The sequence below is a fragment of the Callithrix jacchus genome, chromosome 5, assembly GCF_049354715.1.
Source record: "Callithrix jacchus isolate 240 chromosome 5, calJac240_pri, whole genome shotgun sequence".
Classification (NCBI taxonomy): Eukaryota; Metazoa; Chordata; class Mammalia; order Primates; family Cebidae; genus Callithrix; species Callithrix jacchus.
Window position 1 is genome coordinate 72,578,813 of NC_133506.1, and position 18,511 is coordinate 72,597,323.

Sequence of the window (18,511 nt, forward strand, 5' to 3'; positions counted from 1 at the left end):
CGGTGGCTCACACCTGTAATCCCAGCACTTTGGGAGGCTGAGACAGACAGATCATGAGGTCAGGAGATTGAGACCATCCTGGCCAATATGGTGAAACCCCGTCTCTACTAAAATACAAAAAAATTAGCCGGGCGTGGTGGAACATGCCTACAGTACTAGCTACTCAGGAGGCTGAGGCAGGGGAATTGCTTGAACCCAGGCGGTAGAGGATGACTACAGCCTGGGCGACAGAGCAAGACTCCATCTCAAAAAGCACACACACACACACACACACACACAAAAACCAAAGTGAAATTAATGCCAACTTTGATTAAATAAGTGACAGAGTGAGCATAAGAACAGTTTTAATATGGAGAGAATACAGAAGATGCTGCTGTCAATTGCTTTCCAGTCATTTTGCATTTCCATGACACACTGTTGTTCATAATCCCCCTTGATTATAAAGACCAAAATCCCTTTTCCTTAAATTTAATTGAAAAGAAAGAAGGTTTGTGTTTTTAAAAAATGTACACAGCAACTCAACACTTTTTTTGTTCTTTAAAAAACATGTGCACAGGATAATTGTGCTGGATCAGAGTGACTTGTCAGACTGACTGGAATTGGATCGTACATGGACTCCTGGCTTGAGTTTGAGTGTCCTGGTTGTGAGTTCCTTTCTTCTCTTCCTGCTTCAGTTACTATCAGGGCAGCAGTTACAGTTCTGTAAGTCTCACTTTGCTCAGCTGCCACAATAGACATCATCATTTGGCCCTCTTTGTTAGCAGCACATTCAACCATTTGTTTTCAGTCAGATTGCTGAAGAGTACGAGGTAGTTTTGATTGTAAAAATTTTTGGTTGTGCCTAGAATGGCTTTGGTTTTGTTGATGTTAATTTTCAAAAACTTCAACTCTTGTTATGTAATAAAATGTTTACTTTTAATAACAGGTTTCAGCTGTGTAAAGATATATTTCTGAGTTTAGTTATTGGGAGTCGGGGGGAGAACTGCCATCCAAAGAGGCTTCAGTTTCTGACAAATATGCAGCTACTGCTGCTACCCATTATACATACTGGTACTAGTCATCTGTGTCTCATAACAGAACTACAGCCCATCCACTTGGCTGAAATTGCTATATTCCCATTCCAGCTAGAATTGGCTTACACAATCAATGTACAGGTAGTGGCCAGATGTGGTAGCTCACGTCTATAATCCCAGCACTTTGGGAGGCCAAGGCGGGAGGATTGCTTGGGCCCAGGAATTTGAGGCTGGCCTAGGTAACATAGGGAGACCCTGTCTCTATAAAAAATTTAAAACTTGGCTGCGTGTGGTGGCTCATGCCTGTAATTCCAGCACTTTGGAAGGCCAAGGTGGGTGGATCACGAGGTCCAGAGATCGAGACCATCCTGGCCAACCTGGTGAAATCCTGTCTTTACTAAAAATACAAAAATTAGCTGGGTGTCATGGTGCACACCTGTCGGGAGGCTGAGGCAGGAGAATCGCTTGAACCTGGGATCAAGCCACTGCACTCCAGCCTGGCGACAGAGTGAGACTCTGTCTCAAAAAAAAAAATTAAAAATTTAGCTGGACATGGTGGTGCATGCCTATAGTCCTAGCTACTTCCAAGGTTGAGGCAGGATGATCACTTGAGCCTAGGGGATTGAGGATGCTGTGAGCTGTGATTATACTGCTGCACTCTAGCACTCTAGCCTGGGTGCAGAATGAGACCCTGTCTCAAAAAAAAAACAAAAAACAGTAAGTACAGGTAGCAATAAAATCCTAAGTTAGTTTGAACTCATTAAGATGAACAAACATTATCTCCCATATATTTTGTATTGTACCACTAAGATCACAGCATTGTTTCTAATTTAGCTTCTTGTGATGACTGACCAGGTACATTTTTGCAGTTTTTTAATATACCTTAATATACCTCCAATTTGGAATCTTCATAATTAAAAAAAATGTTTTCTTTTCTTTTTTTTTTTGGTCTTTGAGACAGAGTCTCACTGTGTTGTCCAGGTTGGAATGCAGTGGCACCATCTCGGCTCACTGCAACCTCTGTCTCCTGGGTTCAAGTGATTCTTGTGCCTCAGCCTCCCGAGTAGCTGGGATTACAGGTGTACATTACCATACCCAGATAATTTTTGCATTTTCAGTAGAGATGGGGTTTCACCATGTTGGCCAGGCTGGTCTTGAGCTTCTGACCTCAAATGATTCGTTTGCCTTGGCCTCCCAAAATTTTGGGATTGCAAGTGTGAGCCACCATGCCTGGCCATGAATAAAAACATTTTCTTAGAAGCTATGTACTAGCCAGCTAACATTTTATTCTGTCTTGGTGAGTAAATAGTAGGTCTTTAGTTTGTGAAAATGGAATAGTTCATGTCATGGATGGTTATATTTATACTTCCTTGCACTCGAAATCTTAGCCTGCACAGATAAAATAAGAAGGTACAAATCTATTTGACCATTTTAAAGTAAGGAAACAGTTACTTGCTATTCTAACCAGAGGAAAACCACCAGAAAATAAATTAGTTTATAAATTATACCAGGTGACAAAAATTTTGGTTTTCTCAGGGGCAGAATTTCACTTTGTTTCCCAGGCTGGAGTGCAGTGGCACAATCATGGCTCACTGCAGCCTTGAGCTCCACCTCAGCCTCCCAAGTAGCTGGGACTACAGGCATGTGCCACCACATCTGGCTAATTTTTTATTTATTTTTATATTTTATTATTTTTTTTGGGGGGGGTTCAATTTGAAACCTTGTATTTTATAAAATGGATGTTTAGTAAAGGAACTGGTTCTCAGTTATGTTTATAGCACTTGGAATTATGTGTAATTCTTGTACATTTTGTATTTTAAAACCTTTTATGGGAGTACAGTGCTCCTTACACAAATGCAAAGGGAAGAAGAGCCAGCAGTTCAGGCTCCTCAGTTTTAGTGCTGAAATAATAAATGGTGACAGGCCAACAGTCTTCTTAAATCTGTCTGAGTGTTCCTCTGCCTGGGGCTGGTGTGGAGCCCCTCACTCTGGGGGCAATGCGAAGGGTCCTGTGGCTTTTAAAAAGTCCATTTGATCAGTAACTTTTCATTTTATGGAGGAGAAGACAGAATTCCAAATTGCTTCTGAGGCTTTAGTTCTGTACCACTTAATGCATGCAAAGGACATTCCATGGTGTCTGCTGGGTTCAGGGCAACTGGCTTTCCCAAAGTGTACAAGAAAAGTTGGCAGAGAGCAGTGTGAAGAAGAGGAGGTGAGAACGACCCCCGGACCGACCGAAGCCCACGCGCCGCTGCATCCCGCGCCCAGCGCCTACGTCCCGCCGCCGTCGCCACCATGCCCAAGAGAAAGGCTGAAGGGGATGCTAAAGGAGATAAAGCAAAGGTGAAGGACGAACCACAGAGAAGATCCGCGAGGTTGTCCGCTAAACCTGCTCCTCCAAAGCCAGAGCCCAAGCCTAAAAAGGCCCCTGCAAAGAAGGGAGAGAAGGTACCCAAAGGGAAAAAGGGAAAAGCTGATGCTGGCAAGGAAGGGAATAACCCTGCAGAAAACGGAGATGCCAAAACAGACAAGGCACAGAAAGCCGAAGGTGCTGGAGATGCCAAGTGAAGTGTGTGCATTTTTGATAACTGTGTACTTCTGGTGACTGTACAGTTTGAAATACTATTTTTTATCAAGTTTTATAAAAATGCAGAATTTTGTTTTACCTTTTTTTTTTTTTTTTTTTTTTAAAGCTATGTTGTTAGCACAGAGAACACTTCATTGTTGTTTTGGGAGAAGGGGCATATGTCACTAACAGAATGTCTCCAAAGCTGGATTGATGTGGGGAAACGACTTTCCCTTCTAGTTTTGAGAGACTTCCTCTTGGCTCCCAGGAGGAGGGATTCCCTGACTTTGACACACATGGCCACCTTGGCACACAAAAGCCTTGTGGTATGGAAAAACAAATTTGCTTTTATGTCCTCTTCTCCCTTTCCGTCTTTCAGCATAGACTTAACTCCCTTAAGTCCAGGCATCTGTTGGGACCTGAATCCCAGTCATTGGTTACCAGTGTGTCAGGCAATCTGGTCTTGCCAGTGATGCCATTGAGATGGCACCTGTCAAAAGAGCAGTGATTCCATTTCTAGATTGTGGATCTTCAGATAAATTCTGCCATTTTCATTTCACTTCCTGAAAGTCAGGGTCGGCTCGTGAAAAGTTGTTAAACAACGTGCTAAATGTGAAATGTCAACCCTCACTCTAAACTTTCCCTGTTCAGAGCATCAGATGAAGACTTCATTGGGTTTTATAGTGGCTTTCTGATTTTTGGTAGTCCATCAAAGAAGGGAGTTTGAAAGTTGTTGTATACTGTTAATGATTGCCCATGTCCTGCCTGAAATACCATGATTGTTTATGGAAAGTATCTTTAATAAAGCTGGATACAGTTTGGCTTGGAAAAAAAAAAAAAAAAAAAAAAAGAAAAGTTGGCAGAAAGTCCCCTTTAAAAAAGAAAAAAAAAAAATCAGGCCTGAGTTTTTGTGTGGGGGCCTCCTGCCCCCTAATGTCTTCTGGGGATACTGCAGTACAGTCCATCAAAATAGTTTGTGGTTTTGCCATCTGTTACTCCTTAGGTTCACCCAGAGAGGGGCTAGCATCTTTAGGTGGGACCACCCCTGGCACAACATGGTCTCTGAGGTCCAAATATCCCGAGGGTAGGGGCTGGCTCTCTCTGCCTCCCCATCCCCCATGAGAGGGATGGGGGAGGTAGAACATTGGGATCTTTACTCAGAGGCTCAGATGGACCCTTCATTCTCCCAAGAGTCATACTTGAAGTTACCAGAGCTTCCATTTTAAAAAACAAAGCAAGCCTGCCGTGGACCTGTCAGCCCCACGATATCTGTCGTCATGGGCCACAGCCAGGACAGACCAAAGGGCTCTCCAGGTGCCAGTCAAGATGCCTGGCTCAGGCCATCAGGAGCTGGTTACCCCATTCCACTCCCAGCCCTGCATGCATGGTCCAGCCATTGTCTTTGGGGTAAACAGGCAGAAGAAAAAGTGAAGGACAGAGCTGGGGCTTTGGGCTCCTCTAGGTACCTTCTGAGAGCTTTGACAAGCCAGAAAGAAGCTACTGTGATGAGGGCGCTGGTTTCTGGACGCAGGAGAGACATATTTGCTGAGGATATCAGCTGGCTCTTACCTACTGGCTTCCTCTTCTGCAAACACACCCATTCCTTGGAGGTTTGCAACACAGTGCGAGATGGGTCACCAACAGGCATCAGACTGGTGTACTCATCAGGGGCTAGCTGGTAGGCCTGGAAGACGCTGAGCAGATCCTTCATACCAGCTGTGTATGGCACACCTGGCATGCGGACCAAGGCTCCTGGCTGGGATAACACTGAGGTGGGAGCAGAGGCCAGGGCAGTAGTGGGTGTGGTGAGGTAGCCCACAGTGGTGGGGGAGACTGGAGGCCTTGGGTAGTAGGCTGTGTAGTTCAGGTAGAGTTGAGTGGCTGGACCTGGGTAGTAGGCAACAGGGGTGGGGGCAGCAGGCACCCTGGCAGCCGGGAGCAGTGCTGAAGATGGGTATAGAGCTGCTGTCTCTGTGGGAATGAGGGTTGGGGTGGCTTGGAAGGCGGCGTAGGTAGGTGGTGAGAGGCAGGGCAGCTTGCAGGGTGGAGGGGACATGCCACTGCGGCCCAAGGTGCCCCCCATCAGCACACCACGAATCTCCTTTGTGGAACAGGGGACCACCTCCACTTAGTGCTCCTTCATCACCTTCTTATGGCAATGCTGAGCAGCAGCTAGGGCTCACTCTGCTGATGTCATCTGGATGAAGGCATCACCCTATGGCCGGCCCTGCTGGTTGAGCACCATGTGCACCCCGTGGGGCTGGATGTCAGCTGCTGCCTCCCCGAGAAAACTCAGGATGTCTTCAATAGTGGCTGTGTAGGGCAGGCCTCGGAGGCGTACACAATCCCTCCCGGTCCCAGCTGCCAGTGCGAAGGGGATGGGCAGCAGTGGGGCAGTCAGTGTGGGAAGGAGTGGGGCGGATGCGTAGCGGTTCAGGACCTGCTGCATCTCCGCTGCAGTGCTCCGGAAGAGTTCGATGTATTGCTTACCCAGCATGCCCTTGTGCCTGCGCAGTGCAGCCTGTGCCAGCTCCTCACAAGCAAAGAGGGCAAAGGCATCACCAGTTGGCCGCCTGTCAGGGTGGCGCACAAAGAGCAGCCCTTCAGCACCCCAGTCACTGGGCACTCTGGCCCAGGAAGCCTAGCACATCCGTTGGCCCAGCCAAGAAGGGCAGTCTCCGCAGCCACAGGATCACTTGGTCTTCCCGTGACAAGAAACGAGCCACCTCTAGTGATGTGCCCCCTGCGATCTTTACGAACTCCTCCCCTGTCGCTTTATACACCTCAATATAGCGGACGCCCATGTGGTGCTTGTGTCTCAGCAGCGCTAGGTCCACAAAGCGGATGAGGGCCTCGCCATTTCTGTGGCCCTGGGCGTTGAGGCAGAGCGCTACACCACCCGTGGCCACATTGAGCCCTTTGAAGAAGCGAGCCACGTCCTGGTCTGATGACTGCCAGGGCAACCCACGAGCCCGTACCACAGTCTCACTGTCCACCACATCAGCCTTGCTGCAAGGCCCTGTTTCATATTTCCGCTTTATCACCTCAGGCTTCGAAAACAATTGACTGCTGGGCTCTTTGAGTAGATAGAGGATAACAGCTACCATTGTCTTCACTTCCCAGACCCCAAAGTCATCCTCTGTGGCATCTGTCTCCAGTCCTAAATCCTTCGCCATGGTGGCCGCAGTGAGGTCCTTGGCAGGGCAGGTGCTTGGGTGCTGCATATGGAACTCTCTTCGGAGGCTGTAGAAGAAGAAGGTGTCGGGGAGCACCAGGTTCTTCCTGGAGGCCTCTGGGTGCAGGACCTGTCGCAACAGCTGCTGCCCATCAGTGCAGAGCACGTAGGGGCCCCCCCCCCCCCGCCCAGCAGAGCCACATCCCCGTTCACCAGCTGTGAGAACTGCTGCAGCCCCTTGTCCAGCGGCTCTGCCCGCGACAGGCTGTTGGTGCTCAGGCCGCTCACCTCGTGGCACTGCGGACTCATTGCGGCCGCCTCCGCGCGAACCAGAGATTTGTGCAGCGTCCCCACCTGGCAGCTCCGCGGCTCAACCACTTGCCAGACTAGGAGGATTAAGTCGGTCTCGACGGAGCCCAGGTCCCGCCCCAGCGCACCAGCCGTAGCCCCAAACAGGACGACCAGTGACCCAGGTCCGGGGCAGGGATCCACAGCGGAGTCGGCCGCGGGTCAGGGCCTGGGGTCGGGGGCGGCGGAGGCGTCATGGCCGAAGAGAAAAGGGGCTCTTGGCCATACACACGCCGACCGACGAGGCTCACGCACTCACCGACCGACGGCAGGCGCAGATCAGCTTGGGCGGGACATCGTGTGTCCGGGGCGGCAACTGCGGCCCGGCTGGCTCAGTGGGCGCTGCCGATACCCGCCCGTGGCGCCCCGTGGGGCGGGGCGGCCACCGGCCCCTATTATTATTTTTTGAGACGGAGTCTCACTCTGTAGCTAGGCTGGAGTGAGTGGCGCGATCTCGGCTCACTACAACCTCTGCCTCCCGGGTTCTAGCAATTCTCCTGCCTCAGCCTCCTGAGTAGCTGAGATTATAGTGCCTGCCACCATGCCCGGCTAATTTTTGTATTTTTAGTAGAGATGGGGTTTCACCATGTTAGTCAAGTTGGTCTCGAACTCCTTACCTCAGGTGATCCACCCGCTTCAGCCTCCCAAAGTGCTGGGATTTCAGGGAGCCACCTTTCTTTCTTTCTTTTTTTTGAGACAGAGTTTCACTTTTTGTTGTTCAGGCTGGGTTGCAATGGTGCATTCTTGGCTTACTGAAACCTCCACCTCCTGGGTTCAAGCAATTATCCTGTCTCAGCCTCCCAAGTAGCTGGAACTACAGGAGCCCACCAGCATGCCTGGTTAATTTTTATATTTTTAGTAGAGATGGGGTTTTACCATGTTGGCCAGGCTGATCTCAAACTCCTGACCTCAGGTGATCCGCCCACCTCGGCCTCCCAAAGTGCTGGGATTAGAGGTGTGAGCCACTGTGCCAGGCCTTTAAAAAATTTTTTTTGAGATGGAGTATCACTCTGTCACCTAGAGTGATAATGGCGCGATCTTGGCTCACTGCTAGAGTTTAATGGCGCGATCTTGGCTCACTGCAACCTCCGTCTCATGGATTCAAGCAGTTCTGTAATTTCAGCCTCCGGAGTAGTTGGGATTACAGGGGCGTGTCACCACACCCAGCTAATTTTTATTTAGTAGAGATGGAGTTTCACCATTTTGGCCAGGATGGTCTCAAACTCCTGACCTCAAGTGATCTGCCCACCTGGATCTCTTAAAGTGCTCGATTACAGGCATGAGCCACTGCGCCCAGCCACTGTGTTTCTTTAGTATGCTTCTTTTCCCACTGTCATTATCTATCTTCCATCCCTCACTTTGCATAAACTCTTAACAGATGACTTTACCTCCAACTTTACAGAAAAAATAGAAGCCATCAGATGGGAATGAACTCAGCTGCCTGACACCAAACCAAAACTACTGACACAGCCACATCTATCTGTGTAGAACAGAACAACATAGTTGTAGGTGAAGCAGTCTGCCCTACACTAGAGATGGACCTAGCTACACCTACTCTTTTCACTTTCCTTCCTGTTATACTGAAGAAGGTGTCCTTCTTCCTGTTCTTGGCCAATATCATCTTTTGTCCACTCGGCTATCCTTCCCAGGTTATCATTTCTCTTTTCAGTAGCTTCAGCCTACCCTCATTTTTCTTTTTTGAGACAGGGTTTCACCATGTTGCCCGGGCTGGACTCAAACTCCTGGGCTCAAGTGATCCTCCCACCTCAGCCTCCCACGTAGCTGAGACTACAGGCTTTCATTATTGAGCCTGGCTTCTTGTCTTTTCGTCAGCATTGACATACTTGGATTTTCCTATCTTTAAAAAGTGTTTCCTGAATCTCATCTCCTTTTCCAGCTACTGTCTCATCCCTCTCCTCCCACTGCAACAAGAGTTCTTGAGAAAGTTGTCTACACATGCTATCTTTACTGCCTCATCTCCCACTCCTCAGCCCATTAGAATCTGAATTTGACTCCTTCCATACTCTAGCAGTCATTAAGATCATAGTGACTTGGGGCCAAGCAGTGGCTCACACACGTAATCTGAGCACTTTGGGAGACCAAGGCAGGTGAATCACTTGAGGTCAGGAGTTTGAGATCAGCCTGGCCAACATGGCAAAAACCCTGTTTCTACAGGGTTTTTAGCTGGGCATGGTAGCGCATGCCTGTAATCCCAGCTACTCAGGAGGCTGAGGGAGGAGGATTACTTGAACGGAGGAGCTGAAGGTTGCAGTGAACTGAGATCCTGCCACTGTACTCCAGCCTGGGCAACAGAACAAGATGCTGTCTCAAAAAAATAAAAAAATCAGCTACTCATACTCCTAAATCTGATGGATACGTTGGCCTTCTTGTCATTTCCTCTTAGTCTATTCCCTTGGCTTTCCTGATGTCACACTGGTTTTCCTTTTCCTTCTATCTCTCGATTACTCCACCTCAGGCTCCTTAGGTGGTTCCACCTCTATCTTTTCTCAGTCCAAGTTTTTCTTCTAAGAGAACTTGTTCACTACCATGGCTTCAGTTAGTGTCTATATATACACTGGCAGCTCCCAGATTTGTATTGTAGTCTGGGACCAGATTTCTCTTCTTAGCTCATATTACTACCCATATATTTGATGTCTTCACTTGGACTGAATTCTTAGTCTTAACTTTCTCCACCTCCAGCATTCCCCTTCCAGAGTATTGCTGTCCAGTCAGCCACTCAAACCAGAAACCCAGGAGTCATCCTTGACTCTCCTCCCATTCCCTTACTCCTTACATAAAAAAATCAATCAGGCCAGGTGCCTTAGCTCATATCTGTAGCCCTAGCACTTTGAGAGGCTGAGGTGGGAGGATTGCTTGAGGCTGGGAGTTTGAGATCAGCCTGATCAACATAGCAAGACCCTGTTTCTATAAAATATTTAAAAACTAGCCAGGTATGATGGCATTTGCCTGTAGTCCTAGCTACTTGAGAGGCTGAGACAAGAGGATTTCTTGACCCCAGGAGTTCATTGCAGTGAGCCATGATCGTGCTACTATACTCTAGCCTGGGCAGCAGAGCAAGATACTGTCTAAAAAATAATAATAATTGGCAAGGCACAGTGGTGCACACCTACAGACCCAGCTCCTCAAGAGGTCTCTAAAATCTATGTCCTTTATACCCACTTCTTTCCATTTCTATTGCTACTACAGTCATGCAGACTACAATGAATTCCTCCTTGGACCATTTGCAACAGCCCCCTGAAGTGGCTTCTTCCATCCAGTCTCACACTCAACAGATCTTTTTTGAATGACTCCTATGTTCCATGCACTACTTTAGGTGCTGGGGTGATACTGAACAAAGCAGAGTCCCTGCTGTCCTGGAGTTAAATGAACAAATAGATTATATGGTTAATACGAAGAAAATGGTAAATAGGTTAAAGTTGTAACTGAGTTAGGGAGCAACTTAACATTAGCTGGGGCTCTTCAAGGGAAAGTTGCTCTGAAGAAGTGACCCTTGAGCTTTGATTGGAATGATGAGAAGGAGCCAGTCTTGTGACTCTGGGAGATGAACATGCCAGCAAGGGAATGGCAAGTGCAAAGGTCCCACAGGAAACACCTAATGAGAGCCGCAGAAGGCCAGTGTGGAGGAGAGTAGTCTGGCGGGAGGCTGGTAGGGGATGAAGTGAGTATGGAGACCGAGCAGGGGAATTGTAGACCATAGTAAAAAGTGGAAATCCACTGGAAAGTTCTAAGTAAGGGGACGGAGTGGGGTAAAACAAACTGAGTTACATTTTTTAAAAGATTTCTTCAATACTCTTGCTTCTCTATATTTTTTTCTACAATTTTTTTTTTTTTTTTGAGACGGAGTCTCACTCTGTTGCTAGGCTGGCATGATCTCATCTCACTGCAGCCTCTGTTTCCCAGGTTCAAGCGATTTTCCTACCTCAGCCTCCCGAGTAGCCGGGATTCCGGGCACGCACCACTACGCCCAACTAATTTTTGTAGTTTTAGTAGAGCTAGGGTTTCACCATGTTGGCCAGGATAGTCTCGATCTTCTGACCTGGTGATCCGCCTGCCTCGGCTTCCCAAACTGCTGGAATTCCAGGCATGAGCCACCACGCCTGGCCTACAATTATCTTTTTAATATGAAAAACATAATTGTTTTAGTTCCTAGTTTAGGTCTTTGCCTATTGCTCTTAGACATAACTGGATTCCTCTCAGTTCTTCAAATACATTATGGCACATACTGTTCACCCTACACAGAATGTGCTTCCTCATAGGTACTTCATTCAGTTCTTAGCTTACATTTAACTTCCTCGGGGAGTTTTTCTGAAGGCTATGAACCTTAGACTAGGTTAGGGCCCTCTGTAAGATAATCCTATTGTTCCTTGCCTGCCCACCACACATAACCATTTTTATTTCATAGCATGTAGCACACTTATAAGCCAATAGAATGTTCTACCACCACGTGTCTCCACAGAATTATTGTAAGCTATACAGGCCAGGGATTATGTCTGGGTTGTTCATTAAGGTATCCCCAGCTCCTAGCACAGAACCTATACATATCAGGTGCTCAACAAGTATTTGTTAACTGAGTATTTTAATCTTCACAATAACACTAAAAGTACTTACAAAAGAAGAGACTACCCAAAGAGGGTTCCACGGCCTTCCCAAGATCACGCTAAATATTATTTGCATACTTACAGTAAAACACAGTAGCTTACCTTGAGATAGTTTAAGAGTGCCCTAAGCAAAGTTTCAGGATTGTGAAAGTGAACCAAGGGCCAACTTCTGGTTAAAACTCACTGCTATGGTTTGAATGTTTATTCTCTTGAAACTCAGGGTGAAACTTAATCCCAATGCAACAGTATTAGGAGGTGGGCCTTTAAGAGGTGATTGGGTCATGAGAGCTCTATCCTCTTGAATGTATTAACTCATTAATGGATTTATGGGTTATCATGGAAGTTGATTAGTTATAAAAGCCACTTTGGTTCTCTCTTGTGAGCCCCTTTTGCCCTGTGATGCCCTCTACCATGTTATGATGCAACAAGGAGGCCCTCGCCAGATGTGACCTGTCGCCTGGGACCTCAGAGCATCCAGAACACTGTAAGAAATACATTTTTTTTTCTTTTCTGTTTTTTTGTTTGTTTTCTGAGACAGAGTCTCACTTTGTCACCCAGGCTGGAGTGCAGTGGTGCTATATCTGCTCACTGCAACCTCCGCCTCCCAGGTTCAAGCAATTATCCTGCCTCAGCCTCCTGAGTAGCTGGGATCACAGGCACCTACTACTATGCAACCTCCACCTTCTGGTTTCAAGCAATTCTCCTGCCTCAGTCTCCTGTGTAGCTGGGACTACAGGCATGCGCCACCATGCCCAGGTAATTTTTGTATTTTTAGTAGAGATGGGGTTTCACTATACTGGCCAGGCTGGTCTCAAACTCCTGGCCTCAAGTGAGCTGCCTGCCTCAGCCTCCCAAAGTGCTAGGATTACAGGCATGAGCCACTGTGCCCAGCCAAATGCACCTTTTCATTGCCTATACAGGGCAGATAGCTTTCCCTGCCACCTCCTGACTTGCTGTGCTACTACTGAGAGCTAAGTTGGTTAGGGGCAGATCCCCGACTCCTACATTTTTTTTTCTTTTTAAGAAATTACCCAGTCTTAGGTTTCAATTATAGCAACAGAAAGCAGGCTGACACTGTGATGACATGTCCTTTAAGAACCTCATCCCAATCTCCCTATTTATTCTGTGGGTTTTGTGCCAAGTTTTTAGAATTGACTAAGTCCTTCAAGATGAGAAAGCAGAGAGAATATGTAGCAAGTTCTAGACACATAGGTGATTTATAAACATCAGCTCACTGTTGAATGAAATTATTGGAGTACCCTTGGAAAGTTTGGATTATTAGAGATTTTCAGAACAAGGCTGGGCAGGGGGTTCAGGCCTGTAATTCCAGCACTCTGGGAGGCCAAGACAGATGGATCATTTGAGGTCAGAAGTTCAAGACCAGCCTGGCTAACATGGTGAAACCCCATCTCTACTAAAAATACAAAAATTAGCCAGGCATGGTGGCACACATCTGTATCCCAGCTACTCAGGAGGCTAAGGCAGGAGAATCGCTTGAACCTGGGAGGCGGAGGTTGTAGTGAGCCAAGATCACACCCCTGCACTCTAGCCTAGGCAGCAGAGTAAGACTCTGTCTCAAAAAAAAGAAAGAAATTTTTGGAATAAATTTCAGTCGCTCTTTTCCAAATACATTACTTTTGGCTTCTTTTCTGAATGCTAATAGTAATGTTACTTACTCATATGTGTTGGTATAGGAAGTGGGTTATAGTGATGTGCCCCCCCAAGAACTCAGAAATAAGTTGGTTCTCTGGGAGTTAAATAAGTAAAACCCACTCTCCTACTGAATACTACTAATTGTATAGAAGAGTAAAATTAAAGGACTTTTAATAATAAATGCATGCTTGAGGCAATGCTGCAAAAGAAGAGTAAGGAGGAGGGGCTTGTCCTGCCAGATATTAAGGCATAGTATGAAGCTGCAATCAACAGAGTATGGCATTGGAATAACAGTGGAAAGAATTATAGAACATAATAGAGAGTTTCTAGCCTGGGCAACATAGTGAGACCCCATTTTTACAAAAATTTAAAAATTAGTTGGGTGTGGTAGCACACACCTGTGGTCCCAGCTACTCAGGAGGCTGAGGTAGGAGGATCACTTGAGCCCAGGAGATTGAGGCCACAGTGAGCTGTGTTCATACCATCACACTCCAGCCTGGGTGACAGAGCAAGACCCTGTCTCAAAAAAAACCAAAAATCCCCAAATAGTCCAAAAACATACCAAAGAATTAAGTTTGGGAATTAAGAATAGGAGATAGTGGGCTAGGCATGGCGGCTCACACTGTAATCCCAGCACTTTGGGAGACTGAGGTGGGTGGATTGCTTAAAGTCAGGGGTTCAAGACCAGCCTCACCAAGATGGTGAAACCCCATCTCTACTAAAAATACAAAAATTAGTCAGGTGTGGTGGCAGGCACCTGTAATCCCAGCTACTCAGGAGGCTGAGGCAGGAGGATCACTTGAACCTGGGAGGCAGAGGTTGCTGTGAGCCAAGATCATGCCATTGCATTCTAGCCTGGGCAACAAGAGCGAAACTCAGGCTCAAAAAAAAAAAAAAAAAAAGAAAAAGAAAAAGAAAAAAGAAAAAAAGAATAGGAGATAGTGCGTATCAAATTAGATTATTTAACAAAGGACTTTGGGATAACTGACTAGCCACTTGGAAAAATATAAAAGCTGAATCCTCATACCAAAAATAAATGTCTGATTAAACAAAAATGTTAATGTAAAAACTAAATATGTAAAGTTAAGAAAATATGTGTAAAGGATATATATATATTTTAGATATATATATATATCTAAATATATTTTAGATAGAATCTTTCGCTTTTGCCCAGACTGGAGTGCTGTGGCACTATCTTGGCTCACTGTAACCTCTGCCTCAGCCTCCCTAGTAGCTGGGATTACAGGTGTGCACCACCATGCCCAGCTAATTTTTGTATTTTTAATAGAGATGAGGTTTCACCATGTTGACTAGGCTGGTCTTAAACTTCTGACCTCAAGTGATCTGCCCACCATGGCCTCCCAAAGTACTGGGATTACAGGTATGAGCCACCTCACCCGGCCATATGTGATGATTTTTTAAATCTTGGAGGAAGAAAAGCTAAGCCATGACTTCAAAGTAAGAAGAGATTGGTGGATTTTAGTACATAAAAATGTAAAACTTCTTTATTGCAAATAATGCCTGAACAAGGTTAAAGTCAACAAACTGAGTGGAAATAATTGCAATATATTGGATACACGAAAGGTTTATATCCCTAATATACAAAGAGTTCTAATAACCTGTAAGAAAAAGACAAACACCTTAACAGAAAAATAGGCAAAGAATAATTTGCAAAAGAAGCTGTACATATGGCCAATCAGCATATTGAAAGATACTCAGTTTAACTTGTAATCAAAGAAATGAAAATTAAAACATAGTTGTTTTTCACCTAGCTGATTGCAGAGGACAAGTACTGATAATATCTAAGGTTGCTGAGAGTATGGGGAAACAGACATCTTTCTTTACTGTGTTGGGGGTATAAATTGGTACTACCTCTCTGGAGGATATTTGTCAGTTTATATTTTAAATGTGACTACTTTTTGACCCAGAAATTCCATTTAGACCAGTATGTCACAGATTTTATTGTACATATGAATCACTTGGGGGTTTTGTTAAAATACTGATTCTGATTGAGTAGGTCCAAGGTAGGGCCCAAGATCCTGCATTTCTAATAAGCTCCCAGGTGGTGCTGATGACACTGGTCCACGGACCACACTTTGAATAGAGAGGATTTAGAGAACTTTATCCACACCGTGGTTGCACATTAGAACCATCTGAAGCATTAAAAAAAAAAATACTGATGCTCAGACCTTACCCCCAAATTATTTGAATCATTTTGTCTGAGGTGGAGCATGGGCTTTGAAAGCTCTCCAGGTGATTCTAATGTGCAGCCAGGATTTAGAACTATTGTCCTAGGAGAAAATTGGACTATACACAAAGACATATTTATAGAAATGTGTGTTTATTGCAATATTGTTTATAATATTGAAAAGTCGGAAACAACCCAGATGTGGCGGGCTACTCAGTAGGTTGAGGCAGGAGAATCATTTGAGCCCAGAAGTTTCAAGGCTTCAGTGCACCGTGCTCAGGCCTAGGAATAGACACTGCATTCCATCCTGCAAGAACAAAAGACCTAATGTCCAGCAGTAAAGGACTAGTTTAAAAAATTCTGGAACAACCATAAGTGGATCAATTAGAAATTATATCATAGATATAGATTTATTGACATAAAGGTATTCATAACATGTTATGGCATAATGCTAGTACTAGGATGCTAGAAAGTTTATAATAGGACTCTATGTAAGTTTATAAATAAATGTCTGTATATAGTAAATGCGTAGAAAGATATGTGGAAAGATGCTTATTAAAATAATAAAGGGGTCCTCTTAGGTGATTTCAACTTTTAATAATTATTTGTATAGCTATTTGCTAATTTTTAAAAATATATGTTTATTGGGCCAGACATGTTGGCTCATACCTGTAATCCCAGCACTGTGGCAGGCCAAGGTGGGCAGATCATGAGGTCAGGAGTTTGAGACCAGCCTGGCCAATATGGTAAAACCCTGTCTCTACTAAAAATACAAAAATTAGCTGGGCATGGTGCTGCATGCCCATAGTCCCAGCTACTCAGGAGGCTGAGGCAGGAGAATCACTTCAACCAGGGAGGCGGAAGTTGCAGTGAGCTGAGATCACCCCACAGCACTTTTTGAGACTCTATCTCAAAAAAAAAAATTTTATTTGTTTATTTTATAGAGATGGGGTCTCACCATGTTGCCCAGGCCGGTCTGAACTCTTGAGCTCAAGTGATCCGCCCACCTCAGCCTCCCAAAATGTTGGGATTACAGGCTGAGCCACTGCATCCAGCCAAAGCTGTTTTCATTTTGGTGAATAGAAGGGGTTTAGAAATACTTAAAACTGGCTGAGCGAGGTGGATCAGTACTTTAGGAGGCTGAGGCAGGTGGATCACGAGGTCAGGAGTTTGAGACCAGCCCGACCAACATGGTGAAACCCCATCTCTACTAAAAATACAAAAAAAATAAGCTGGGTGTGGTGGCACATGCCTGTAATCCCAGCCACTCAGGAGGCTGAGGCAGGAGAATCCCTTGAACCCGGGAGTAGGTTGCAGTGGGCCAAGATCCTGCCACTGCACTCCAGCCTGGGTGACAGAACGAGACTTTGTCTCAAAAAAAAAAAAAAACCTTAAAACATAGGCCAACCACAGTGGTTTATGCCTGTAATCCCAGCACTTTTGGAGGTTGAGGTGGGTGGATCACTTGAGGTCAGGAGTTTGAGACTAGCTTGGCCAATATGGCGAAATCCCATCTCTACTAAAAATATAAAAATTAGCAGGGCATGGTGGTGGGTGCCTGTAATCCCAGCTACCCAGGAAGCTAAGGCATGAGAATTGCTTGAACCCAGGAGGTGGCTACAGTGAGCCAAGATCGTGCCACTGCACTCCAGCCTGGGTGACAGGGCAACACTCTGTCTCAACCAAAATAAAATATTTAAAGCTAAATCAATGGGAAGCAGGACTAGAGTGTCATAATTAATAGCTAAACCTAATCAATTGTATTATAGCTTATTTGAGGAAAAGCTCTTAACAGAAGAGAATGGTCAGTGTAGAGCATAGAAGAATGAAGCTGACCATTCTATAACTTCAATGACCCTTCAGAGTTCATGATAGAATGTTGGATATAGTAGAATCTATGTCTAAAAGAGAGAAAGAACATGTGAAAGGGAGAGAGAGGTGACAGAGTCTCCTCCAAAATGGTCATCCAAATTGGAAAGTTACTCTTCAGAAGAGAACCAGAGTCTGGCTAATTGGATGGCTGACAGGATCATGAGAAAGGACATTAACATTTGTTATGTGACAACCATGTGCCCGGCAGTGGTTTCCAGGTGAAGAAACCAAGGCCCAGGCAACTCAGGTAATTTCTCCTAGGTACCCAACTAGTCATTTATGATAGAAAACAATGACTAACTACAAATCCTTCTCTTTTTTTCTTTTAAGATGGCGTCTTGCTCTGTTGCCCAGACTGGAGTACAGTGGTACAATCTCAGCTCACTGCAACCTCCACCTCCTGGGTTCCAGTGATTCTCCTGCCTCAGCCTCCTGGCTAGCTGAAATTACAGGTGCATGCCACCACACCTGGCTAATTTTTGTATTTTTAGTAGAGATGGGGTTTCACCATGTTGGCCAGGCTGGTCTTGAACTCCTGACCTCAGGTGAGCTGCCTGCCTTGGCCTCCTAAAGTGCTGGGATTATAGGCATGAGCCACTGCACCCAGCCCAAATCCCTTTTATTAATAAAACACTAGACACTCCTGGACCAAGAATGTGAGAATTTATTATTTGAGCAACTTGTATTTTTATCCCAGGAGCAATGAAACCATCCTTGAGACCGGAAAAGGCTGAAGCTGTATTTTTGTTTAAACTTGTACACAGTGCAGTTTCAAACAAAAGTGGGGCAACTTTGTACCTTATTAAAACTGCGGTGAACACAGCATGTTTGGTTTGACCTTGTCTTCATAGGATCTTCTGGCTGTTTCCTTCTCTGGATGAGTCCCTGAGAATTTCTGGAATCTGGGAAGAGTAAGGGAGGGTCTGGAGCCTTCTCTATATACAAGGAAATTCCAGTTTTGTTAAAAACTTGCCAAAGGCTTGGTGATGTAACTCCAAAGACAAATCCACACTTTCCTTTCAGGTACTGCTTTGGGATTCTGTGAAGAATTGTGGCTCTACACTAGGATGTAGGAAG

General features: G+C 45.5%; 1 protein-coding gene, 1 long non-coding RNA gene and 2 pseudogenes across 22 annotated transcripts in view; 2 read left to right on the plus strand and 2 right to left on the minus strand.

Moving 5' to 3' along the window:
- Positions 1 to 4,400, plus strand: part of LOC128928139 (inactive serine/threonine-protein kinase TEX14-like) — a 113,408-nt gene extending 109,008 nt beyond the window's left edge. For all 19 annotated transcript variants that reach the window (XM_078372792.1, XM_078372791.1, XM_078372794.1 and 16 more), the window contains one exon: positions 557 to 4,400. In XM_078372792.1, coding sequence (XP_078228918.1) covers positions 557 to 593 — 37 coding nt within the window. In that variant the 3' untranslated portion in view covers positions 594 to 4,400. The remainder of the gene's footprint in view (positions 1 to 556) is intronic.
- On the plus strand, positions 3,214 to 4,400 carry LOC144582561 (non-histone chromosomal protein HMG-17 pseudogene; annotated as a pseudogene). The gene has a single exon (XR_013535527.1). The product of XR_013535527.1 is annotated as a non-histone chromosomal protein HMG-17 pseudogene (transcript).
- On the minus strand, positions 4,251 to 8,193 carry LOC100409858 (epithelial splicing regulatory protein 2 pseudogene; annotated as a pseudogene). The gene has a single exon (XR_013535524.1). The product of XR_013535524.1 is annotated as an epithelial splicing regulatory protein 2 pseudogene (transcript).
- A 7,503-nt stretch (positions 8,194 to 15,696) lies between these two features.
- LOC144582562 (uncharacterized) lies at positions 15,697 to 18,368 on the minus strand. The gene is made up of 2 exons (XR_013535534.1): positions 18,233 to 18,368; positions 15,697 to 15,869 (listed from the first exon to the last, which is right to left on the minus strand). It is a non-coding gene; the product is annotated as an uncharacterized LOC144582562 (long non-coding RNA).
- Positions 18,369 to 18,511: the final 143 nt, after the last annotated feature.